This window comes from Dreissena polymorpha, chromosome 14 (assembly GCF_020536995.1).
Source record: "Dreissena polymorpha isolate Duluth1 chromosome 14, UMN_Dpol_1.0, whole genome shotgun sequence".
NCBI lineage: Eukaryota > Metazoa > Mollusca > Bivalvia > Myida > Dreissenidae > Dreissena > Dreissena polymorpha.
In genome coordinates, this window is record NC_068368.1 from 9,065,708 (window position 1) to 9,093,147 (window position 27,440).

Here is a 27,440-nt window from a genome sequence, read left to right on the forward strand (position 1 = left end):
TGCATAATGGGTGCCAACGCTCTGCTGCGGGTGCAGTTTTGAATAAATGAAAGCTTGTCTGATTATTTTTTTTTAGAGGTCACAGTGACCTTGACCTTTGACCTAGTGACCCAACAATGGGTGTGGCATGTAGAACTCATCAAGGTGCATCTACATATGAAGTTTTAAAGTTTTAGGTGAAAGCACTTTGACTTTAGAGCCTATGTTAAACTTTTATATTAGAGGTCACAGTGACCTTGACCTTTGACCTAGTGACCCAAAAATGGGTGTGGCATTTAGAACTTATCAAGGTGCATCTATATATGAAGTTTCAAAGTTGTAGGTGGAAGCACTTTGATTTTAGAGCCAATGTTAAGGTTTAAGCATGACGCCTACGGCGGACGGCTGATGGCGGACGACAAGCTGGCTATGACAATACCTCGGGTTTTCTCCAAAAACAGCTGAGCTAAAAATTGTATCAAACATGAACATGTCATAAACACGCTTTAATGTTTGAGGTACAGTGATTTTTTTCCTTCTTTGTAAAGTACCGGAAAACGGCACTTTCCCAATCTGGAAAAAAATTACATATTTCACAAATGAAGGTTTATTAATTTTTTTTAATGAACTTTAATTAATTTACTTATGCAGTTTTATGGCTAGAACCTTAGTAAATATAATATTAACAACTTGACATCAGTTATTCTCAATTTAAAGATATTTGTTGGCAAAAAATCAAATACACTAATTTCCCAATTTGAAGATTTCACGACACATTTTTCCCAATTTCTAGGTTTTCACGACTCAATATTTTCCAATTTTGAGGATTTCACGACTCAATTTTCTCCAATTGGACCGGTACGGGTACTTTTCCCAATAGGACAAAAAAAATCGTTGAGGTAAATTTATGAAATACTCATTCAAAATAATTTTACTGAGTTGATACAGATGGTAATAAACAGACTGGACAATAATTTGATAATTGCTGAGATCAACTTGCAATTAATAAATTACAATGTTCAACACAAATTTACAGCACACAGTATCAAATATGGATTTCTTCTTAATTTGGTCAGAACTGAAAACACTTGTCCAGTTTATTCAACTTCTTTTCTGTGGTTACAAGACAGATGTCAAAAGCCAAAAAATGGTACTTGAAATGACAGGAAACACACATTTGACAGCAGACAATGACTGATTGAAATAGCATATACCTTAGAACTTTAACTTCAGTTGAGCATGCAATATGTGATTGGGCTGCATCATGCTACTGAGGCTGTGACTGGTATTGATATCAATATAAACCTTACCTGACAAGACTTTGCGGCTTGTAATTCTTGACTTGACAACTATCCCAGGCCCAGTCACATCCACCTAAATAAGAGGTTGGTCAGTAGAGGGTAAAGGGTTCGGCTTGGCTTACAATCCCACTACTCACTATACAACTGTTCCAAACACAATCACTTCCACCTAGGCAGGATAGAGGTCAGTACAGGTCCAGTGTTAGGCTTGAATTCCGTTTTCTGCTGCTAAGTAGATATCTATCTCAACCATTATCACTTCAACTAAGCAGGAGGGGGGCAAGTTAAGTGTAAAGTGTTTGGTTTGGGTACATTTCTGCTGTTCACTTGACAACTATCCCGTCTGTAGATCTGCCATAGTGAATAGCACTTTTATCGTGTTAGGTATCCTGCTTTTTGGTCAAATGTCCCGACATTTTTGATGGAGTGTCCCGATTTGGACCCGAAAATTTCTGGCATGTATGAGGGTGGCATATAGCGTTTGAACTGTCTGTCCGTCCATCAGTCCGTCCGAAAACTTTAACATTGGCCATAACTTTTGCAATATTGAAGATAGCAACTTGATATTTGCATGCATAAGTATCTCATGGAGCTGCACATTTTGAGTGGTAAAAGGTAAAGGTCATCCTTCAAGGTCAAAGGTCAAAAAACAAAATCCAATGGAAGTAACATTATATTTAGTCTTTAAGTAACACTGAAGCACCAAATGTTTCACCTAATCGCTGATTCCTTAATTGATTACATGTATATGATCTATTTCCAGGTTGTGATGTTACTCAGAAGCGACACAACAAACATTGCTGCAGTGTTGAAGTCATTGCTGAAATCCTTGCCTCAGACCCTACACGATGGCGTGTCTGTGTGAAAGGCCAGCACGTTCCTCCAGGTATAGAATGGCTGCCTCCAACAAAGAGCAAGCACATGTTAGAGCGAGTGAAGGACAATGTAATGAGTGATAGATTAGTGGGTTTAACTCCCTTTAACATTTATAGAAAACAACTTGCTGGGATAGAAGAAAATAAAATAGCTGCTTCATTCAAGGACACCCGCTCACATCTAGTTCCAGAAAGGGTGACTGACTTTGTATATAACACTGAGAAGCGTCATTCATTTCAATGGTCATCAGTTCATGCTTGTGTTCCTGAGTTGAAGCAGCAAGGCATCCTGCTTCTGTACCATGAACCCAGTAGTCAGACTGATGTTCCAGAAGCGGACAAATTAGTTACCTTGTGCGTAAGCAATCACACAGCTCTGCAATCTGCCAGAAGGAATCAACATGTGTTGGGAATTGACGGCAAGCACGGTCTACAAGATGATGGTGCATGCCTGACCACTTGTGTCACACAACACCGTGATGGCTTTGGCTGCCCAACAGCCTTCTCTATAATAAATAGAGAAAATACCGACTCCATTTTGTTGACACTGAAAGCAATCATAGAAAATGTGCCATGTGATAGTGCAAAATGTACGCATGACTTCACCTACTTGGGGATTCCTGATCAGCGTGGATATAGGAGAAAGACCATTTGTGCTGCTCCCAATCCTTATAAACCACTGGTCATGATAGACAAGCATGAACCATCTGCAAATGCATGTCAGCGTCTCGGATTGCAGTATGTGCTTTGCTGGTTTCACATTGTGAAGGCAATGATGGAGAAGCTAAAAGCTCTCAACCTTTCACTTGTTCAGTCATACCAGGTCATCCTTGGCTTCAAGATTGTTGCAAGGTCTTCACATCATGAAACTGCAGTTGCACTATGGGAGCTATTTATCCAGGTAGCTAAATATTTATAAGTATATCGCTGATGCAGAATTGTTTTAAAACCTGAAGTAAATCTTCAACTGCAAAACTTCTACCATGTATTTTTTCCTATTAAAGTGTGTGAAAATCAATACCAGTGGTATGATGATCAATTTCTCCCATTTTATGGCCACGGGTCTATTCTAGGGGACAAATGGTTTTTGTTTTGAATGACAGATCGAGGTCATCTTTAAATGTTATTAATCTATGGGGAGGCATAGTGTTTCACAAACACATGTTGCCAATTTTTATGAGTTTTAGTCATATATGCAGATAGGCGTATGTGAAACCACTCATTTCAAATCATACATATTATATGTTCTGTATTAACTCTTTTAAGTAAGACTAAGAATTTATTTAATCAAATTTAGATGATCAAGAGCATGGAAGTGACGCCTGCTACTCAAAACGCACTGTTGAAGTACCTGACTGAGGAATGGTGGTGTGAAAAATGGAGATATGCCTGGCTAGATTCAACTCGCCTTCTCCTGATTGCTAATAGAGAGCGGACAATGACCACCAATAACCATGATGAACAGCTGAACCTTCAGGTGAGTTGATATTAAAACTCAAATGGTAACTGTTCAAAAGAACAGGAAAGAAGAAAATAAACATTAGAATACTCTGCAATCTTACGACTTCTCTAGCTCTTGAAACACCCGCAGAAGTTGACTAATACGTTCAGATTTTACCTACTAGTTTTGTCGTGAAATTGATGAAAGAAAGATTTGGCTGCACATGATTTGATTAGACATAACTGTATGACTATGAGTGAATCACCTATTATGCAATTTAACCATGTAACAAATTTGTTCCATTGTTAATGTAAAACAGTGTGTGTAGCCAACGATATCTTTCCCACAGTATTAAAGTAAAAACCTGGATTAGGTCTCGAACAAATTAAAGAATTTAGTTAATTCACATACTTGTTATTTACAGTTTAAATAACCTTCATTTATTATTTGTGAAATAAATTAAAGGTGTTGGTGGTAGGAAAAAGGCTTCAACACTGTTGTATGAGCTTACAGGTAAATAGTGATTATTTATAATCAAAGTACTGAAAGTACTGGTTTGACGATGCTTTTGAAGAGTATGGATATATAGAAGATATTTGTTGGATTTGGTGGCATATCGATTTTCCCAGAAAAAATGCGAAAAATATCGATATTTTCACTGTTATTTTTCACTGTTTAAAAAAGTGAAATACCAGTTTATTTCACTGATATTTCTGTATAAATCACCAGAAAGCATAACATAAATAAGCATCCATTTAAGTTAATCTACATCACCGCAATTGTGTAATTTGTATTGCTTGTCATTTATCCGCAGGCCAATAGTTAATGGTTGAGGTGCAATCGTTTTCGTTCTTGGACACTGCATCCCTTCAATCAGTTCAATGAAATTTATTTACCTAAATATCTCATATTTGAACTAAAAAATTCTTTTGGGAGAAATGGTCCAGACAACTGGATAAAACAGCAACAATATGCTAACCCATTATTTTTCGAGGATCATAATTGAGAATTCCTGTGCTAGCCCCCAATCACAGTATGTTGGGGTATAATAATTATCAAACTTTGTTTTTCTTCTCAAAAGATTGTCGTAGATTACAAATTGATGAATATAACATCCAAGACTACAAGTTTTAGAAAGCCATTTTTTTCATTTATTTTTATTGATAAACAAGGTTTTGTAACAATCTATACTATACATAGATAGCTTTAACAGCACAATGTGGCTCATCTGAAACTGATTGTTTCCTAGTGGTGTTAACTAATTTTTCATGAAGATCTAGAAAAAAAGGCAGTGTGAGTATGAACAAACTATTTGCGTCTATCCGATGTAGTTGAGTCTTGTTACCAAGATCCTACTTTTATTTATTTGAACATTCTGATCAACTGCCATGAAGATCAGGTAAAAAATGTAAGTTTTAACATGGATTTTAATGATTTTAGTTATTGATCAACGGCTTGGAAGCACATGACCCACTTTGGAACGTGACCTGTTAATCACTGAGACTAGACCTTGTGACCTAAATGTTAAATATGCTACTTTCATGCTTGGCTTTGAAATTATTTAAAATAATGTTCTAACCAATTTACAAGTGGATCAGAGAGAGAATGTGACCACTAAAGTATTAACAGACCTTTTCTTATGTTTGACCTAGTTCCCTATTTTTTGATAAAATATGAAAACAAAAATGACATAAAGGTGACTAGTTTCATAAGAATCTGGCAAAGAGGTGACACCCGAATTATCTTATGTGTTCACAATAAACTTTGGATAAAATACAACAAAGAGTGATAACAAAAGCTCACCTTGTCACATCATAAGTGAGCAAAATAACCAAAACTATGACATCATATAATTGCTCAGTTACTTCCAATAACAATAAAATGTTACTTTTGAAACAAATACAATACCTTCCCTTTCTTACTACAGGCTGTTCTAAAACAAGATAGACCTGTATCGCTCACCCAAAACTCCTTCTATAGTGTCAAAAACATGTGTATGATTTGACTAAGTTGTAACCTAGCTTTAGCCTGTCAGGACCAACTTGCAAATTCAGCTTTTGATTTGATTAAGATCATTGTAAGCAATTTTCATGAACATCAGGAAGATAATGTGACCTGTAGAAAGGTAAAGGAAGTTTTCTATATTTTAACCTAATGACCTAGTTTTTGACAAACTACCAACTTTCAAACTGAAACTTTATTTCATCGAGATAACATTCAATTCTGTCCAATTTTCATGAAGATCTGGAAGAAAATGTGACCTCTGGAGTGTTCACTAACCTTTTCTGTGATTTGGTTTGTTGACCTAGTTTGGACCACATATGACCTACTTTCAAACTTAACCTAGAATTGACAGAGATGAACATTTACCAACATAAGACAAACAAGGGCTGTTTGTAAAACATGCATGCCCCCCATATGGGCTGTCAGTTGTAGTGGTAGCCATTGTGTGAATACATTTTTTGTAACTGTGACCTTGACATTTGACCTAGTAACCTGAAAATCAATATGGATTATCTGCCAGTCATGATCAATTTACCTATGAAGTTTCATGATCCTAGGCCTTGCTTTTCTTGAGTTATCATCAGGAAACCTTTTTACTGTTATGAGTCACTGTGACCTTGACCTTTGACCAAGTGATATGAAAATCAATAAGGGTTATATACCAGTCATGATCAATGTACCTATAAAGTTTAATGGTCCTAGGCGTAAGCATTTTTGAGATATCATCTGGATACTATTTTACTGCTTTGAGTCACTTTGACCTTGACCTTTGACCTAGTGACCTAAACATCAATAGGGGTAATCTGCAAGTCATGATCAATGTACCTATGAATTTTCATGATCCTAGACGTAAGCATTCTTGAGTTATCATCTGGAAATCATTAAACTGTTTTGACTCACTGTGACCTTGACCTTTGACCTAATGACCTGAACATCAATAGGGGTCATCTGCAAGTCATGATCAATGTACCTATGAAGTTTCATGATCCTAGGCATAAGCTTTCTTGTGTTATCATCCGGAAACCATTTTACTGAGTCAAGTCACCGTGACCTTTGACCTAGTGACCTATAACTCAATAGGGGTCATCTGCGAGTCATGATCAATGTACCTAAGAAGTTTCATGATCATAGGCGTAAGCATTCTTGACTTATCATTTGGAAACCATTTTTCAAAGTTGAGTAACTGTGACCTTGACCTTTGACATAGTGACCTGAAAATCATTAGGGGTCATCTGCGAGTCATGATCAATGTACCTATATAGTGTCATGATCCTAGGCATAAACGTTCTTGAGTTATCATCCTGAAACCATTTTACTATTTCGGGTCACCGTGACCTTGACCTTTGACATAGTGACCTGAAATTAAATAGGGATCATCTGCGAGTCATGATTAATGTATTTATGAAGTTTCATGATCCTAGGCATAAGCGTTCTTGAGTTATCATCCGGAAACCATTTAACTTATTCCGGTCACCGTGACCTTGACTTTTGACCTAGTGACCTCAAATGGGGTCATAATTTATGCGAGTCATGATCAATGTATCTATGAAATTTCATGATCCTAGGCATAAGCGTTCTGAGTTACCATCCGGAAACCATTTTACTATTTCGGGTCACCGTGAACTTGACCTAGTGATCTGAAAATCAATAGGGTTCATCTGCGAGTCATGATCAATGAACCTATGAAGTTTCATGATCCTAGGCATAAGCGTTCTTGAGTTATCATCCAGAAACCATTTAACTATTTCGGGTCACCGTGACCTTGACCTAGTGACCTCAAAATCAAAAGTGGTCATCTGCGAGTCATGATCAATGTACACATGAAGTTTCATGATCCTAGGCATAAGTGTTCTTGAGTTTTTATCAGGAAACCATTTTACTATTTCAGGTCACCGTGACCTTGACGTTTGATATAGTGACCTGAAAATCAATAGTGGTCAACTGCGAGTCATGATCAATCTACCTATCAAGTTTCATGATCCTAGGCATAAGCGTTCTTGAGTTATCATCCGGAAACCATTTTACTATTTCGGGTCACTGTGACCTTGACCTTTGACCTAGTGACCTGAAAATTAATAGGGGTCATCTTCGAGTCATGATCAATGTACCTATGAAGTTTTATGATCCTAGGCATAAGCGTTTTTAATGAATTATCATCCGGAAACCATTTTACTATTTCTTTTTTTTTGTTAAACGTCGTCAATTATTAATTGTATATAGATTTCTCTATAGTTTGAAAAACATTTAGGCAAATATTTCTCATGTAAGATAAAATGCAAATAATTAATAAAATATTCCCTTTAATCAGTATGTTGGTTTATCGGTCAATAACAATATCACTTTGAACATTGAATTATTTAAAAGTTATAACAAACATTAAATGTTCTCCGAACAAATGACTCATAACACATATAACAGATTGATAGGAAGATATGAACAAATCAAGGTTGCTAGGTTGCCCGCCTAGAATGGTCCTGTTAGTATGGAAGTACTTGATATATACATTTATTAGCCCGTCGGTGTTGTAAAGACATAAAATATTTTATGAATTTCTCAAAGTGTAGAATTATTTTGCATTTAGTAAAAGAAAGGCAACATATAACCCTTAAGTGGCTGACAAGAACTTGTGGCTAAATACAACTAAAAAGAGGCATTATGATTCTTGAAAATAAAAGTAAACATCATTATATATGAATTTTCTGATCAAGTGTTATTTTTAGTGAATAGGGGAAATACATTTTCAAGAATAAACAATATAATAATAAATGTTTTGGCGAAGTGCATCATAGTATTATCATAGTACAGTTTTGGTCTAAAAATCCCGTAACATTTTTTAAATTTCATAACACCTTGTTGCAAAAAAAAATCATGAAAAATAGAATTTTCAGAGTAACCTATTAAAATAAAATAAACAAGGGCTGTTTGTAAAACATGCATGCCCCCCATATGGGCTCTCCGTTGTAGTGACAGCCATTGTGTGAATATGTTTTTTGTCAATGTGACCTTGACCTTTGACCTAGCGACCTGAAAATCAATAGGGGTCATCTGCGAGTCATGATCAATATACCTATGAAGTTTCATGATCCTAGGCCCAAGCGATCTTGAGTTATCATCCGGAAAACCACCTGGTGGATGGAGCGACAGACCAACAGACCGACCGACATGTGCAAAGCAATAAACCCCCTCTTCTTCGAAGGGGGGCATAAAAATGCTTTATATGACCTTAGATATTATTTTTGCAATCATTTTTCATCAATTACAAATGTTTAAAAAAAGTATTGTTTCATGGTACTCATGGTACCAGTTTTTTGTCAGAAAATTAATCACATTTTTTAAAAATGCATTAGGCCTACCCCTTGTTGCCAAAAAAATCATGAAAAATATAATTTTCAAATATATCCTTTAAAACAAAAATAAAATGCCTTCTTAAACCTTAAATATTATTCCTTCAAGCATTATACATCAATAATTTATGTTTGAAAAAATCATTGGTTCATGCTAAATACTGTTTGATATACTGTAAATAATGTAACTACACATCCAAGTAGTGAGTCCATCAAACTATTGCAACCGAAACACCTGGTGTGCCAAGGCACCAGCCGAAGTCAAATGCCTTCTGACTTGGTGCATTTTACTATTTATATTTGTATGCATTTGTATGTGTTTGAAAAAATGTATAATCTTTAATGACATCTTCTGACCATGCATGTCCTAGATTTCAAAATCCAGGCCCTGGTCTGACACATTGGTAACATTAACCTTAAACTGTTACCAGGCTTCTGAATTTAATTAGCCAGGTCACAGAAAAAGGGCAGTCTAATATGTATCCAATTAAACTATTTGTCATTGTCAGAAACCGCTCTTAAGCAAACAGCTTTCAAGCAACTGCAGGCTGAACTGGATCTAAACTGGCCACAATCGCCTCAATGTCTCTTTTACTGGAATATGGTTCATTTAACTTTAAAGGGATCTTTTCACGTTTTGGTAAATTGACAAAAATTGAAAAAAGTTGTATCGGATTTGCAAATTTTCATTTTAGTTATGTTATTTTTAGGAACAGTATTACTGAACATTTACCATGGTCTAATATAGCCATTATATGTATCTTTCAACGATTTAAAAATTATAAAGCGTTGCAACGCGAAACGTTTGAATAATTTGGAGAGTTATGTTGTTGTTGTTTAATTGTGTGAAACTACGAAGATTGCTTATACTAGGTATAAAATACTTCAACCATTTATACTTGCCAGAATAGTCGAGCAGGCTAATGCGTTTTTACTCCAGGACTAAGGTGGTCACTGGTTCGAGCCCTGCTGCGCACTACTTTTTTTTAAAGAATTTTATTCTGGATTTTTAACTGGAGCTTTTAATATCCAATGTTTACATTTATCAATATAAAGCATTAAATGACTTACTACAAAACATGTCAAAATCTGTGAAAAGGCCCCTTTTTACATAATATCTACTCCTTTAAATATGAGGTCAATATACATGGACTAAACGGTAAATTACGTCTAATTATTAGGACTGTAATGACATCAACTACTTAAATAGAAAGAAGAAAGAATTCATACTTACCAGTAATTTGACTAAAGAGTTTGTATTCAATGTTGTATTTCAGGACAGCTTGGTGATATGCAAATCCCATATGACATGTTGATATCGGGTATCATAGCCATTCAATAAGTCGCAAAATGCTTAAACAAAATTTATAAAGCAAAATGTGACTTAAATTGATAACTAAAAATACCAGTATCATCAGTATGCCAGTTTTGCCTTGTCAAACTGTCGAGATCCAGAAAGTGCTTCATTCACATTGAATATATCCTTCGAATTCCATTAATTGTTGCATTACTAAATAGCGAAACAAGCCGATTTAAGCTGTAAGAAAGTTTTGACACGAGTGTTATCAAGTCTCTCATGGGCGAAGCCATAGAAAGTGATCCATTCACATCGAATATATCCTTCGAATTCCATCCTTTGTTGTCATTAGCGGAGATTTAGTGAATAAATAATTCATATATCATAAATGACAGCTTCTAAATAGCGAAACAAGCCAATTTATGCAGTAAGAAAGTTTTGACTCGAGACTCTCATGGGGGCGGCCATTGTTGAATGTTGAAACACGAACGACAACTCTGCTAGGAGAATGTAATCAATGACGAGCAATCTCCTACGCAGTGGCGAATGCAAAAGGGAAGTAACTGAAAAATCGAGTTATCTCAATCGGACTGGCTAGGTGTTTTACATAGGTCGCCATTGTGAGAATTTTTTCTACTGGTTATGAAACCTTGGACGACGCTGTTCCAGCATCGTCAAAAAGAAATGGCGATATTTTTCTCAGCCACATAATTGTTAATAGTTTGATATCACAAAATGAAAGTGAAAGTAGAACTGTCAAAAATGACAACCTGTCAACGTGTTGTTTTTGCTGGCACGAGAGGTGATTACACTAAATGTGTTCACATTTTGACCATAGGCTTTGTCAATGACCTTTATAGTATGGGTAGCTTTGATATTATTTATTGCTATCATGTAACTGCATGATTGTGTATATGTTTACAATACACAAAGCATAAATAATGATATAAATATACTGATTGAGCTTATAATAATCTGAGAACTATAACCAGGTCAATGAAGGACTTAAAATACAATTTTGTGTCCTGATTTCATGAAGAAATGACCATGCATGTCCTAGATTTCAAATTCAAGGCCCTGGTGTGACACATTGGTAGCATAACCGTTAAACTGTTAACAGGCTTATGAAATTAGTTTTTATTGATTTAAGGAAATCTAAATCAGGCACTGATTTTTCTTGTTTTAATAATGTCATAGATCAGTTGTGGCCTCTGGGTAATGACCAATTTTTGCTTACTTGTCACACCCTTAAAAGATTCCGCACGTCTATAATAGCAAATCTGGATTTAGGCGATCTTCAATGGTACATTTAAACTTTAGCTCTGTTACAAGAGTGCTGGTAAAGTCCAGTCACATATTTAAATCTAGGCCATGTCAAAATCAAAGTGTCAAAGACAAATGAAAGATGCGTTCATTAATTATTGTCCAGTTCTTTACTACTGCTGTAAGTTTTTATATAATATGACTGATGAACATCATGTGAGAGAAAATTCACATTATCATTGTAAATCAGGTTTAGCAACCTTTTAGATAACAAAGAATGCTAGTTTTCAATGTCGCTTCTGGGGATTAAACCCGTAGGGCTTTTAGGAAGATTCTGAAATGTTCGATCCCTCGAGAGCAACAAAACCATAAAAAAAAGTCAAATATTGCCGACTCGGTTTTTTGAGTCGGTTCATGAGGGATAATGGAGCTTGATTGGTACTCTTAAGTATACTTACATGTATCCCGGGTACGGTAAATATACTAAAATGTACCCGGGAAATTTAACCTTAAATCAGTCGTTGTCGACTTTTTTTTTGTAATAATTATATATACACATTTATGTCAATGTTCTGTAGAATGGCCTCTATATTATCGGAACACATACTCAAAAAGCATGTTGATGCAGTGTTTTTTGAAGAGAAGTGTGTTTAAGATAATCGGTTGCGCCGACATCGGATTTTGGGCGCGAATACAACTCGGGTACAGTCTAATATGGACCGAGTACAAATACGTTTATTTACCGTACCTGGGGTACATGTAAGTATACTTAGAGTACCCAGGGTACATGTAAGTATACTTAAGAGTACCCGGGGTACATGTAAGTAGTACCAGAGCCGACAATGAACAATCGAGCGATACTGGAAGGTGCAACATCTCTCACGCCCCCTAGCATCGCCTTTAGCATTATTCAATTCTCAACAGGAAATTGCTGGAGTCATTGCTCCCGAGGGACAAGAAAAACAATTGATTAATGTTCGTAATAAATAATTTGATTAATGACAATTCTGTTATTTGAGCCAGGTCACAGGAAAAGCGCAGTCAAATCAGTATCCAATTAAATTATTTGTTATTGTCAGAAAAATGCTTTTAAGCAAACAGCTTTCAAGCGACTGCTGGCTGATCTAGATCCAAACTGGCCACAATCGCCTTAATGTCTCTTTTACTGTGACACAGTTCATTTAACTTTAAAATGATAAAAAGTACTAACACTAAGAAAGAGTACTAACCAGTAAAGAGTTTGAAATCAATGTTGAATCTCAGGACCGCTTGGTGATCTGCAAATCCCCGATGAAATGTTGATATCGGGTATCATAGTCATTCAATAAGTCGATAAATGCTCGAATACAATTTATAAAGCACAATGTGACTTATTTTGATAACTAAAAATACCAGTAATCAGTATGCCAGTTTTGCCGTGTCAAGCTGTTACGATCCAGAAAGTCCTTCATTCACATCGAGTATATCACACCTTCGAATTCCAACTATTGTTGTCATAAGCGGAGATTTAGTGAATAAATAATTCATATATCCTAAATGACAGCTTATAAATAGCGAAACAAGCCAATGTATGCAGTAAGAAAGTTTTGAATCGAGACTCTCATTAAAGCGGCCATTGTTGAATGTTGAAACACGAACGACAACTCTGCTAGGAGAATGTTATCAATGATCCTACGCAGTGGCGTATGCAAAAGGGAAGTAACTGAAAAATCAAGTTATCTCAATCGGACTGGCTCGGTCTTTTACATAGGCCGCCATTGTGAGAAAATTTTCTACTGGTTATGAAACCTTGGACCACGCTGTTCCAGCATCGTCAAAAAGAAACATTTCAAATAAACTATGCTCTATTTCCACAACAAAACAAATAGTTTGTCCCAAAGGAGATTTGATATGACAAGTTGAATATTTAAAAAGTAGCTTGAGTAGGGTAGAAATGGTTGTGGGAAAAGAAGAAATTCATTTTTGTAATCCATTTTTTTCTTTTTCCACAAATACTTCAAGAGTTGTTTGCCATCAACTTATAAAATCTCGTTTATGGTTGGTAGTGGGTAAAAAGTCCTTTTTTAATAGTATTATAAGGCAAATAAAATGCACTGGCGCATTTGTGGACTTGCATAATATATAATATATTCAAGGACATAACCAATTTAGATTGTAAGGCAGCCATTGGTAACTAATGATCAAGTATTGCATGTTATGATCTGATCAGCTTTTGATATTAGTTTCAAAATCTAAACATATTGAACTAGCTGTTGCAATCTAACATTTATATACAGTATGTATATATAATGCAATGATCAGCACCTTTGACAATGTTTATTAAAAGCCTTCAATAACAGGTGTTCAAGCATCCAAGGAGAATAGCGGTAGCCAGTTTGTTCCTCCCAAGAAAGCATCGCTTCTCAACATTCACGCAGCAAAGACTATTGCACATGAGTATGTTTTGTATAGCAATTAACAGTTTTTTTCTTAACAAAGCAATATATAGTAATGAAGCACATTTCGCTTCTCAACATTCACGCAGGAAAGATTATTATCCATGAGTATGTTTTGTATAACCATGAACAGTTTTTTTCTTGTGAAAGCAATATATAGTCATGAAGCACATTTAAACACTTCTTGAGACTTTTATTGTTGTGTAATAAATCAAAGGGAAACATTGTTACAATATTTATAGTGAATAACTGCAGTTAGTTAAATGTTTTGATTTTGCATGTAGGTTCCTTATAAAAGCATTGCTGATTATCTGTACGCAACATATACTGCCTGGTCAGCAAGGGTGCTGGAGGTTTCGGTAAATGACAAGTTCGGTAAATTGATTTATATAGTAAATGCCATGGAGGGTTCGGTAAATTGGTTTTTATAGAGGTGGTATACCTACAACGTGGTGTTAATGACACCTATAATTGGCTTACAATAACATCAGGGGCATTTATTTGCAAACTGTGGATTAATTTTGAATTGAGTAATTAATGCTATGCCTACGGTAAAGAATTAAGGGAAATGAATGAGCTACCTCTGAACAACAAATTCTGTTAGGAAATTGTAGGTAAATTACCGATTTAAATAACGCAATACTGTTATTTTTTAATAATTGGTGCTTCTATTTAAATAACATAATAGTAATAATAAATAATGATTTATGGCGGAATCAATGTAAGATCTTCAATTAAGTTTAATGCTATTAAAAAAAGTGTTTTGTAAAATATTGTAGACATGATTTAATAAAAATGATTTCAGTTTAAATATAAAGCGCAATAGAAATTTAGACCACCGATAAACACTCAATTTCTCAATATATAAACATGAGGTAGTTTGCCAACATAATGAATATGTTGCCGAGGGCGTAGTCACATATTAATACGATACATTTATGACACAGTACAATATTAATACCACACATTAGTATCATTCAGAGTTTCCGCATGCCGATTTAATTTCATTTCATTTCTAATAAAAATGAGATTCATTTATGACACAGTACAATTTAATGTGACATTTCAACAATATCAGTCATTCACATCGTTCAAAACTCGTCGTCGTCGAGCATGTGGTGGACCGCCGTGGATGGTCCCAGGGCATTGATATGGCTGATGATCCTCAGTAGATCAGTGGTTGTCAGCTTCTCCTCTTCGTAGTCATCCCATGTTTGATGTAGTCTGCCGTGTATCGCAACATATTTCTTCCGTCTGATCTTCGTGAGAAGGTGCTGGCTCACCAGCCGTATCTGAAGATCAACTGTCTCAGATTCCTCTCTGAGAAGGTTGGCCAACTTGTACAGACCAAGGTTTGCGGAACACGCTTGTGCGTTGATGCGTCTATGCCATCCTGTAATTATAATAAAAACATATTTTTATACTTAATTACATGATTATGTCATTTTTTATCAGTTTTTAATAACAGTATTATGAAACAAATGCTTACTACCGATATTGTATACTATGAAAGTATAATATTAATATACGAATAATATCCAATGTGAAATTGTGAATTGTTTTTTAATTTATAGATTAATAATGCTAATTATTAATTAATTACTCAATACTTATTAAATACTCAATTTCTATGGAAATGTTTTGATAAAGATTACATGGGGATAGAAAACGTCCATAGGAACAGTTAATCCAAGATAATTTTTGTGTCACTGTATTATAGATTGATTATTGATTCCAACTTAAACTGATAATATGGAAATGTACTGACAAAATTACATGGGGGTAGATAGACTACATTAGAACAGTTCATCTCAAATATACTTCTTTGTAGTCACTGTATAAAAGATTGGTTATATATTAAAACTTTGAATAATAATAGTGTTTTTCTTCATAGAAAAGTGTTTCTCAAATGGGAAAATAAAATTAAACGATGTTACATGTTCAGAAAATATGTGTGTAACACTAATCTTCATTTCATTCAAAGTATATCTAGGGTAGCGGAATATGCAAACAATAATAAAAACTATGCCGTACCCAATGCTTAGGAATTTTGCTTCAATAATATTTTTTTACACGTTTTTTGACACTGTCATGTTATATGGTGATGTTCTGTATTCACAATGCGGGTTATTGAGAATTCTTTGCAGGGACCTATTTGTTTGTATAGGTCCTCTTCTTTGATTGCGCATAAATGACCGCCAAGTGGTAAATCGGACTTTTCCAAATTCATTCATTCGTGGTTGTTTTGGCAGCGAGCCAAGTTAGCTTACCTAAAAAAACGGTATGAGTACTATGCAGCCAAAAATGTATGTACTTACGTAAATTAACAAGATTTTAAGACAATGCTGTTACGACACGTTTCGTAACGTCAACTGCCAAGTATCTATGATTATATGGGCGGTTCCAGGGCCACGGACCCGAATTTTAATCATTTTTGTTAGTGTTGTTTGTCGTATTTGTTATGCCGTATGTTATAGGGAGATGAATAATTGCCTTAAATAAAAAAATATCTTCTAGCGAGCGGACCATATAATTGCGAATTACGTAACACGTGAATTCGATTTCAATGCTATATTTAAAACTTGATTTGAATGTAGCTGAATGCATAAAGTTTTATATGTAACGCCATTATATATATAACCAAACGCATTTTGATAAAAAGTTCATATTAAGTTGGTGCAAAAACATTGCATTGAAATCGAAGTCGCTGTACATCAAAGGCTTACCTGATGTACTCAAGAATGTTGTTCAGTCATCCCGAATATTGCAATATTGCAGACGTCCTGATACTTAATTGAAATGAGTATTTCACTGATTTAATCATACACCAAATTATTTCACAAATGTATTCTGGTCGCTAAAATATACACCGTCACTGAGCCTCGTATGTATGAATTACTTTCAGCCAATCAGTGAATTACCCTAAAAAATATTGGAAATCACCCGCTGATTCATGCACACATTGAAAATAATTTCAGCCAATCAGTAAATTAAATTGAGAAATATGGAAATCACCCGCCTAGTCGAACACGCATAATCAAAACTTGATTATTTCAAGTAAAAAATAAGACCTAAAAAAGCAAATGATGGTAAACTACTCCCATCCGTGTACCATATTAAGGCAAAGTAAGATAAATTGGGACTTGTTGTTCAATGTTCAATGATGATTCATAGTAAGAAATCAAAACACATCAATGGAACTGATTGTGACAATTTATTCAAACAGGCAAATCATTTTAAAATCCATATCAAGTCATATACAATTATATCAAATTTTGTTTCCCTAAAATGCTGTCATAAAGAAATCATGTTTGATGATATGTTCTTTATTGTTGTTTAGGGGATTTTATAGCAAAAGTTTGGCAGAGTTTCCTTGAGGAAGTGGTTTGTGTCAGTAATCTGGGTCTTTAAGATACAAAAATAGCTTCCATTGAAATGCGCATTGTATAAAGCGTGTGTTCGCATCCGTTACAATATATTATAATATTATAATATTTAATATGTTTATCCACAATTATATATTGCATCAAAACCAGTAAGCCGTTATTTCTGAAAAAGGAAACATAAATGTGTACAAACTCTCTTCCAGATGGAGCCCCACAGTTTGCACGTTTGATAATTCAGTAGAAATGGCCATTTCTATATGATTTGCCTATAAACATGACTCATTTAAAAGGAAGTGCGTTACCTTAATTTCAAAACGCCTTTATTATTTCTAACTCAATCGATAAAACAGGTAAACAGAAAAACACGCAACCGGATATGAAGCATAACATTTCTATTTACGAAAGAGAAGGTCGCTATACGTAGCGAGTTGCCTCGTTTGCAAAACATGCCAGTGTTATTAGAGTACAAATGCCACGTTTTCAATCTAGTGAAATAAAAACCAGTTTATTACACAAATTTCTAACCGAGAATTCGTTTTTTTAAATATATAATATTTTGATAATTTAATATTATGTCAAGGCAATTGGTTATTTGACTTAAGTCATGGTAATATTTCTGGGGTTAAAATATTCATTTATATGTAAATATATTTGGCAACCGCGAAATTGCCCATTCAAACAAAATCCACGGAAATAATGTATCTGGCGCCGCCAGAAGAACATTAACTTATGATGCTAGAATATATTTTGAAAGGAATGTCAATGCAATCAAAACAAGAAATAATTAACCAAGCCATATGCGAAACAATCTTTGGGCGGAGAATATTTTATAATTCACAACTAGTGTTTTCGCAGGCAAAACCAATTTTACAAAAACAACATCTAATATATCCTCATCCCATAGGTTATGTTGATGCAGTCAATAAGTCGCAAAACCCGTTTTGATCAAATGTCAAATAAATCCTTTCGCAATACGGTACATCAAGTTGTTTATTTGAAAAGTGAACTTGTTTCAAAACTTTAAATGATTGGGCAATGTTGAGGTAAAACTACAAACGCGTTGGACTTTGAACATACTGGTTATACGTTGCAAAAGATGATATCAGTTAATTAAAATGTTATTTTAAAGTGGTATATTCTCCCATGGACTCATATGTGTATGAACATTTCTATAAATAAATACTCAATTAATGTGCACGCTTATCGACAAAAGGTGCGATAATCCCTATTTATACCAATTTACCGAAACCTCCACGGCATTTACTATATAAATCAATTTACCGAACTTGTCATTTACCGAAACCTCCATAACCCGTCAGCAATAATTGAAAAGTTTTAAGTTGTAACAAATGCACTGGAAATAAAGTTCACATTCACAAAGCAATAGACAGCAACAATAATTATGCTCAAGGTTTTATTGATTACCACATGCTCTGTTCATACTCTGATTAATGGTACATTTACCATGCACAAAGTTCATGGCTTTCATTGTTCTCTTGTGATAAATTGCAAACTTAATGAATGTCAAACTTTCTGAATTTCAGCCTGGGAACCAAAATTCTCACACCGTCAGACATCAAACTACGCTCAAACCAAGCTAGATTACTGTTTCTGACCCAAGAAATCCTACCTGTGAGAGAAGACTCTTCTGATCTGTTCTTGTTGAGGATTTTGGCAGTCATGTGAAAAGGTGAGTTATGGTAAAGTTGCATTCAGCTAATATGAATGTTTAAATATTGCAAACATTTGTACACCATGAAACTCCTGAATTTGGATTTGTCTATATTTCTACAGAACTGATTCTCCTTGGAATACTTAAAAAAAATTGATCGATTGATTTTACCTGTTGAATTTGACTTAATTAGAAGTAATATATAGTTGTATATAATATTGTATGAATCTATATAGCTTGACTGGTGTTAATTGGTAAAATTCCTTTGGATCCAAACTAGAATAAGACAAAGGTAGAAGATAACTTAATCAAATTCAAGCTTTGAGATACTTTTCACAGACTTCACTGTTATGTTAAGGTATAATGACTAACACAATTGTATTGTGCAGGTTTCGTGATCATAAGGGGAATTGGGTGACAGTGAACACAGATACATGTTCTGTTCTACAAGGCCTTCTGAAAAGCTTGATACCAGAAAATGTTGTTGTACCAAACAAATGTGTCTTGGTATATACAACAGAGCCAGCCTGTAGTTGTTCAGATTTTCTGTGGAGATCAGGACTTCGTGACCTATGCAGTCATTTCAAAGTAAGACTCTTCATAAACAAGGGCTGTTTGTAAAACATGCATGCCCCCCATATGGGCTCTCCATTGTAGTGACAGCCATTGTGTGAATATGTTTTTTGTCACTGTATGTCAATGACCTGTGAAATGTATCCAATTAATAGTGCAAAAACCAATCAGGACCTATACTAATCAATTATATCCATTATATGATTGAGTCTTTGATTTTTTGGATTCCTTTCACACATTTTGACTTATTTGACAATATGTGAAACGTGCACACTATTTGTAATGTTTTATTTATTAATGGTAATGAAACATGTTATTTTTAGCAGTTAACTCCCCTAGTCAATGACCACCATAGATAGCAATGCAATCTGATTAAAAATAGCCAAGGCTAGTGTTGTGTATTGGGCAAATGTATACAAGTGCAACTTGACCACAAGACCAGTATCATGTGTTTACCACACACAGAAGTCAGTTATGTAATAGACCATTAATTCCACTCCCAACTTTTGCCACTTGCCAAGATACTGACCAGTATCAGATGGGGTTGTGAAACTGTGTAAACAGTGAACACCAGTCCATGTAATACTGGCCTACCACTTGTACTAGTTGATTTGGAGTTAATACAGTAATGCATGTACAAATGAGACCCTGAGCTCAAAGGTTAATTATATGTGCCTCTGAAAACTAACCAGAGTGGGTTGAAATTTACAATCTTTACTTAGCATTTGAGGAAATCTGAACTCTCAGGGTTTGGATAGAACATCCCCAAATTAACTTTTCTTTACACTGTTGTTATTTTTGTTCAATACACAAATATTAACCTAACTTTACAAATCCTGTACAGTAAAGGAAACTAAATCTAAGTTGATATTTTAATATGCTTGATCCTATTTATGTATTAACATTGTTTTATACATACAAACTGTGTTGCTGTTTTTCAATTAACAAGCAGATTAAAAATTAATTATATTTTTATGTATAATTTGAATTGACAAAATTAAATGCAAGTTGCGTAGCAAGAATTACATGTTTGATTTATTGTCAGTGAATCGTGACATTTTCTCAATGTTTCAGACCACCAGTTTGTCAAAGCTATCAACCGCTTGGATGGTCAAGCTAAATAGAATTGACCCAGCAAATCACAACTGTCCTGTTGCCATATAATATTATGTATCATATTACATTGGTTTTTTAAATGTTGAATTCTCACGTCATTTCCATGAACATAGTATTTACTGGCACAGAAACAAAGGCTTATACATCATTATGAATGAACATGTGTCAAAAATTCAATTTGTAAGTCTCTTCCGGAAACCAATTTACTATTTCGGGTCACCGTGACCTTTGACCTAGTGACCTCAAAATCTATAGGGGTCATCTGCGAGTCATGATCAATCTACCTATGAAGTTTCATGATCCTAGGCATATGCGTTCTTGAGTTATCATACGACAACCACCTGGTGGATGGACCGACATACCGACCGACCTACCGACCGACCGACCGACCGACCGACATGAGCAAAGCAATATACCACCTCTTCTTCGAAGGGGGGCATAATAATATTATGTTGAAAGCTATATTTGGAGAGTTGAACACCACTTCAATGTAAATTATGGTTTAAATGCACTTCAATTGCGTCATATCGGCTATGAAGAACATTTTGTGTCAGATCAAAGTGAGTGGAGCCTGAACTTGAATCGACTTTTTAATTTGACAGTCTTCAATACAAAGTGTTTAAAAAAAATCATCCATTAACAGTAGTATTTAATGATTCATTAATTTAAACCTTCCTCATTTTATAAAACAGAAGCACTTTTTAATTAAGCACATTCATCAACGGTTTGAACTACACAAAATAAACAAACTATTATTTATACGAATTTACACAAAGTAATATTGCGAATGAGTATGATGCCTACTTATACATGATTATTATAAAAAGTTGATTAAATTTGGGAGGGCTAATGATATGATCCATAGAACATGCTGTCACCATATCTGGCACCACCCAAACCAAAATCGCAAGCTTTTCTAACATGCTTGCTGCAAGCTTGCCGCAAGCTTGCCAAGGAAGCTTGCGCAAGCTTAGAATTGGACTTGCGGCAAGCTTGTGCGAGCATGCGCAAGCTTGCTGATAATTCTTATTTGCGAGCTTGCGCAAGCTTGCGTTTCATTAAGCTTGCGCAAGCTTAGAATTGGAACCTCGCAGCAAGCTTGCACAAGCTTGCGCGAGCTTGCGCAAGCTTGCTGATAACTGTTATTTGCAAGCTTGCGGCAAGCTCGCACAAGCTTGCGGCAAGCTCGCGCAAGCTTGCAGATTCCAATCTGCAAAAAAGAGTACAAATGAACAATTTATATTTACAGTTTATATATCCTTTTATATACATATCTACATAAAATTTACAAATTTTAACATTTTAACGAGTCAGTGCCCTTCTGGCAGTTGCACATTTACTGTTTATGATGTCGTTAAACGCTGAATCAGACAGGCAGGGTTCACCATTGTCCATAGAACATGCTGTCACCATATCTGGCACCACATACTGTCTCTGCCATAATAAATTTGAGATCTATCTACTGATAATGCATATTTCACTCATATAGCCATAAACAAGATGACTAAATTGGCAGTTCTGTATGGAATATTACATAACATTAGATTGGTTTAAATTCTCATAAAAGATATTAGTATTAACAGTTTTCCTGTCAATGTTACACATGCAAGTTAATATACAAACATATTTTAACAGATAGCTGTGAGATTACTATTAAAACACAAACAAAAGCTGTGAGATGACTATAATTCGCCGGCCGCGGCCACTGATCACACAATTAAAATCAATCAACAACGCAAACTTATAATTGAAGTAAGGATCCCTTCTTTTAATTAATTCTCAAGAATAAAGAAAAAACACACAAAGCATCTTCTTCGCTAATTGATCCGACGATTAACACGCGCGTGAAATGTTGTTGTTTTTTTCTTTTCGCGAAATCCTAGCCCACGATACTGAAAGCTTAATTTAATTACCAAAAGAAAAAAAACTGGATTACAAACAAAACTTTAATAACCTATAACTCATGAATAAGATCTAAATAAAAAGAGAATTAAACAATTGAAAAAATCTACACAATCAATATTGAAATAAGTCTAACTGAAACCGTTTTTGGATCGAACGATCATAGCATTTATTATACTGTCGTTAAACGCTGAATCAGACAGGCAGGGTTCACCATTGTCCATAGAACATGCTGTCACCATATCTGGCACCACATACTGTCTCTGCCATAATAAATTTGAGATCTATCTACTGATAATGCATATTTCACTCATATAGCCATAAACTAGATGACTAAATTGGCAGTTCTGTATGGAATATTACATAACATTAGTAACTAGGGTCAATCAAAGACCTATAGATAACACAGATTGGAAACTCTCCTCTTCGCGATAGCGATATGCGATAATATCTAACGGCGGACGCGGGTCACGTGACATTGATTTTGGAGATGCCGGTGTACCTGTAGATTCTTCCCTGTTCCAGCTACTGTCGGCCATTTTGTTATAAAGCAATCAATTATTCTTCGTAATTAGTCGTTAATATTTGTTGTCGTAGGGTATTCTGAGCATGATCTGGTAGTTTATATTATATTGATATTAACAATCTTAATGTGTTAATTAGTGTTTTTAGCGCTCTGTTGTCAGTTTGCAGAGCAATGAATGTCTGAAAGCGCAACGTTACGAACTTCGCGTAGTGAGCAAAGTCGGTCGCCGAAAAAAGACATATTGAATATTTTTTGTGTGAATAAAAATAAGTATTTATTTTCTGTGTTGATAATTCTTTAGGTTTTGGTAGTTGTTATTCTAATTAATTATTAATTTATCGGAATTTGAAAGAGAACACTGGATTCGTTCATTTTCGATAATTTTTGAAAAATTGAAAGGCCCGAAGCATTTTTTTTAAACATCTTCATTAAGCATCACATATTGATGACGTAAGATTTTTATGCTAGGTGAGATGTTAATCTATGTATGATTTATAAAAAGTAGACGAAAATGAGGTATTTTAAAGGATTTTGCCTTTGTACAATTTATACTATTTTATACTGTTATTCCATTCAATCATTTTTCACACCTGTCGCCAAAGTGGTTTGTTTCTTTTTGACAAACTTTTCTAGTTCTCATCCCATATCGTTGAAGTGAGATTTTTATGCTAGACAAGATGTTGATCTAAGTATAGATTTAAACAAACCAGAAGAAAATAATCAATTTAAAGTATTTGGCCTTATACAATGTTGGTACAATTTTAAGCTCTTTTCTTCTGTTGTACAAGATTGCTGTCAAACGTGTTTTTGTTCTTTTTGATAAACTTTTTCATTTTTCATCCCAAATAGATTAAGTCAGATTTTTATGCTTGGTGATATGTTAATCTAGGTATGAATAAACTAAACTGGAGGAAAATGTTCATTTTAAAGGATTTTACCCTATTATACACACATGTCGTCAAAGGTGCTTTGGTTCATTGTGAAAAACTTCGTCATTATTCACCTCAAATCCAAGAAATAAGATTTTTATTCTGAGTAATATGTTTATCTTGGTATGAATAAAAAACAAGATGAAAGTACAATGTATTGGTTTAAATTCTCATAAAAGATATTAGTATTAACAGTTTTCCTGTCAATGTTACACATGCAAGTTAATATACAAACATATTTTAACAGATAGCTGTAAGATTACTATTAAAACACAAACAAAAGCTGTGAGATGACTATAATTCGCCGGCCGCGGCCACTGATCACACAATTAAAATCAATCAACAACGCAAACTTATAATTGAAGTAAGGATCCCTTCTTTTAATTAATTCTCAAGAATAAAGAAAAAACACACAAAGCATCTTCTTCGCTAATTGATCCGACGATTAACACGCGCGTGAAATGTTGTTGTTTTTTTCTTTTCGCGAAATCCTAGCCCACGATACTGAAAGCTTAATTTAATTACCAAAAGAAAAAAAACTGGATTACAAACAAAACTTTAATAACCTATAACTCATGAATAAGATCTAAATAAAAAGAGAATTAAACAATTGAAAAAATCTACACAATCAATATTGAAATAAGTCTAACTGAAACCGTTTTTGGATCGAACGATCATAGCATTTATTATACTGCAATGTTGTTTTAATCAGAGACCTAGATCTATTTGTCCACATATATCTATCCGTTTTGAAATAATAATATTTTATAAGGTTTTAACTGTTTGAAATACCTAATTATACAAGAATATTTTATCAGCAAAAGCCTTTCAAATAAACTATTCAACAGCATTCTCGCCGCGATTTGGAAGTTCTTAGCGCTATTTCTTCAACGATCGCGGCATTATAAATTCTTATTGTAGGTAAATAAAATGGAGATTTTATATAAAAAAAACATAATAACCCATGTTTCTATGAAACTTTATTTTATAAAAATCGGATCATTATTGACCAAGTTACAGCCGCCTTTCATAGCGCCGTAACATTTTCGCATAACTTTGCTCGATAATCGTAGCCGTTGCTACTGGCGCGTCGCTTTGTTATCACAATCGTGATGCACCGGCTATCTCCGGACTACTCTGATTGATTCATGGAATAAATTGTCTGCTTTTCCTCAGTGTACTTATCGGTTTCTCGACCACGTGACCCCGCCGAGAGATAGCCCGATAAGGCGCGAAGTTTCCAATCTGTGTTATCTATAGGTCTTTGGGTCAATTTGTACATCTGCCTTGGAAGGTTTTTATGGATATTCGGGAAAGCTAAGAAAGGAATAAAGGAATCCCTAACTGTGTGCACTTAAATTTAATCAAGATAGTTTAATTACAGAGATATGCTAAGTTTTATTGTTTTTGAAATCAATAATAATGAGGCATTTAACCATATTCATATTATAATGAAATTTCTTTATTGTAAATTAACATCCACAGTTTGAAATTGAGCTTTAATTCTATTCAATACTGTCAACTGTCATCAGAATGCTCGAAATCAAAATTTTCCCATAAACTTTCTCCTCGAATTGCCAGCATGGGTCCATTTCTTTGTAACAAATTTATTTTTTATTCATTTTTGTATAATTTCAATCATATTGGGTTATAATTATTTTAAAATAAAAAGCAATTTTAACACAGTCTTTAAGCTTTGTTGCAGAAAATCAAAAGGGCTGAATGAAAATGTCTGAAAAACTGGGTCAATTAAAAATTGAACAATTCCATTATTTAAAGGAATATCACAATGAAATTATGGGCAGCCATAAAACTTAATCTGCACTGTAAAATAATTAAGTTTATGTCACAGGCCAAAGTATATGTTTTAAGTTTTAGTGATTACAACTATGAAGGAGTTGAATGGAAACTTTTTATGGATACAAACATTCACCTGCAAAATGGGGTGTATAAAATATAGGGATGGCATATTAACCGGTCAATTGAGCATTGACCAGGCCGGCGGTCAATACCCGGTTAAAACCGGTCAATACTGGTCATTACTGGTTTTTACTGGTCAATACTGGTCGATTGAAAATTGTAGCATTTAAACATTACAAAGGAGCCATTTTATATTAAATCAATGATTATTCTGTTATAGATAAACTTTTTTCTGAGTTATTTATTGTAAAAAAATTCTTTAAAGCTGTAAAAAGTTACTTCTTTATTATTTATGGAAACAGCCTCAAATACATAAGGACTAAAGCAATATCTTTATCTCAGTGTATCACATCTGTTACTAAAGTATTATTACTATTGTAGGTACCATAGCATTTCACTTACCGTATACGTGCGCTTATAAGACGCCCTCGCTTATAAGACGCACCCCGACTTCGGACTTTATAATGGGTGGATTTGAGACTGACCCGCGTGTAAGACGCGGTCAAATTTTGCCGTATTCATCGGCCGAAAAATGGCAGAAAATCATCAATTAGTAAATCATTGAGAATTTTCAAACTCGCGCTGCATACAATTAGTAATTCACGCAAGTCTGAAAAATAAAACAATCAAACAACAAAGTAAATAATATTTGTTTATTTTATGATATATTAGTGGGTTTTAATTTATTTTCAAGTATTATTCATGCAATAAAAATAATTATCAAATTGACAAAATTTCTAACAATTGCGTATTAATCATTTGCCCTAACAATTGCAAACAATTGCAAACATATTACGTTCGTAATATCAATGCACAAGCAAAATTGATCGTGTCAGTCATCTTAATTGTATTGTTTGACAGGTATTGAAATCTAATAGGCAGATATTTTGAAAGCGTTTAGTTTTATTACCTAGATTATGCAAATTTTACGCCCATTGTCTATCAATAATAGGTAACGCCTACTTTCATAAAATTAGCCAATCGCGTGATAGAGTGATAGACTCCGAAGCGCAGATCGAAATCACGTGTCAAGAAGAAAGCCATATGCGGATAATTGCATGCGGTCGCTCTTTGCTCCCGTCGTTGTTGGCCCCTAATAAATAATGTGTCATCCGCATTAGTGGGTCGTCTGAATAAACGTGTTTATTTAACAATTGACAGTTGCAAACTGGTAACTTATTTCAGAGGATACCCTAATTGCCAATTATGTCTTAATTGAAACTTAACGACGTGGATCAAAGACGATCAGGTGATACAAACTTGTCAAATAGCATTTGTAATCGGCAGCGTGTTTATTAAACAATTGACAGTTTCAAACTGAGAATTGATTTTGCTGTTGTTTTAAGCATGTTGGCATCGTATTGCCGCTTACACACGTATACTATAATGGCCAATTTACATGGCATTTAACGACGTAGCGCGCAGACAATCAGGTGATAAAAACTTTTCAAGAATAATCACGGACAATATAACGTCT

At 34.5% G+C, this 27,440-nt stretch overlaps 1 protein-coding gene and 1 long non-coding RNA gene across 2 annotated transcripts; one reads left to right on the top strand and one right to left on the bottom strand.

Moving 5' to 3' along the window:
- Positions 1-1,218: 1,218 nt before the first annotated feature.
- Positions 1,219-18,986, top strand: LOC127858662 (uncharacterized). The gene is made up of 5 exons (XM_052395868.1): positions 1,219-1,264; positions 2,044-3,056; positions 3,453-3,632; positions 13,844-13,940; positions 18,870-18,986. Exons 1-5 carry the CDS (start codon positions 1,219-1,221, stop codon positions 18,938-18,940), a joined length of 1,407 nt encoding a protein of 468 aa, XP_052251828.1. The 3' UTR covers positions 18,941-18,986.
- LOC127858223 (uncharacterized) lies at positions 14,974-17,098 on the bottom strand. The gene is made up of 2 exons (XR_008038816.1): positions 16,666-17,098; positions 14,974-15,332 (listed from the first exon to the last, which is right to left on the bottom strand). It is a non-coding gene; the product is annotated as an uncharacterized LOC127858223 (long non-coding RNA).
- Positions 18,987-27,440: the final 8,454 nt, after the last annotated feature.

Coding starts and splice junctions, on each gene's coding strand:
- LOC127858662 (XM_052395868.1), top strand. CDS start 1,219: ATGCAATATGTGATTGGGCTGCATCATGCTACTGAGGCTGTGACTG. Junction 3,633..13,843: donor ATGAACAGCTGAACCTTCAG/GTGAGTTGATAT, acceptor CTTCAATAACAG/GTGTTCAAGCATCCAAGGAG. Junction 13,941..18,869: donor GCAAAGACTATTGCACATGA/GTATGTTTTGTA, acceptor TCTGAATTTCAG/CCTGGGAACCAAAATTCTCA.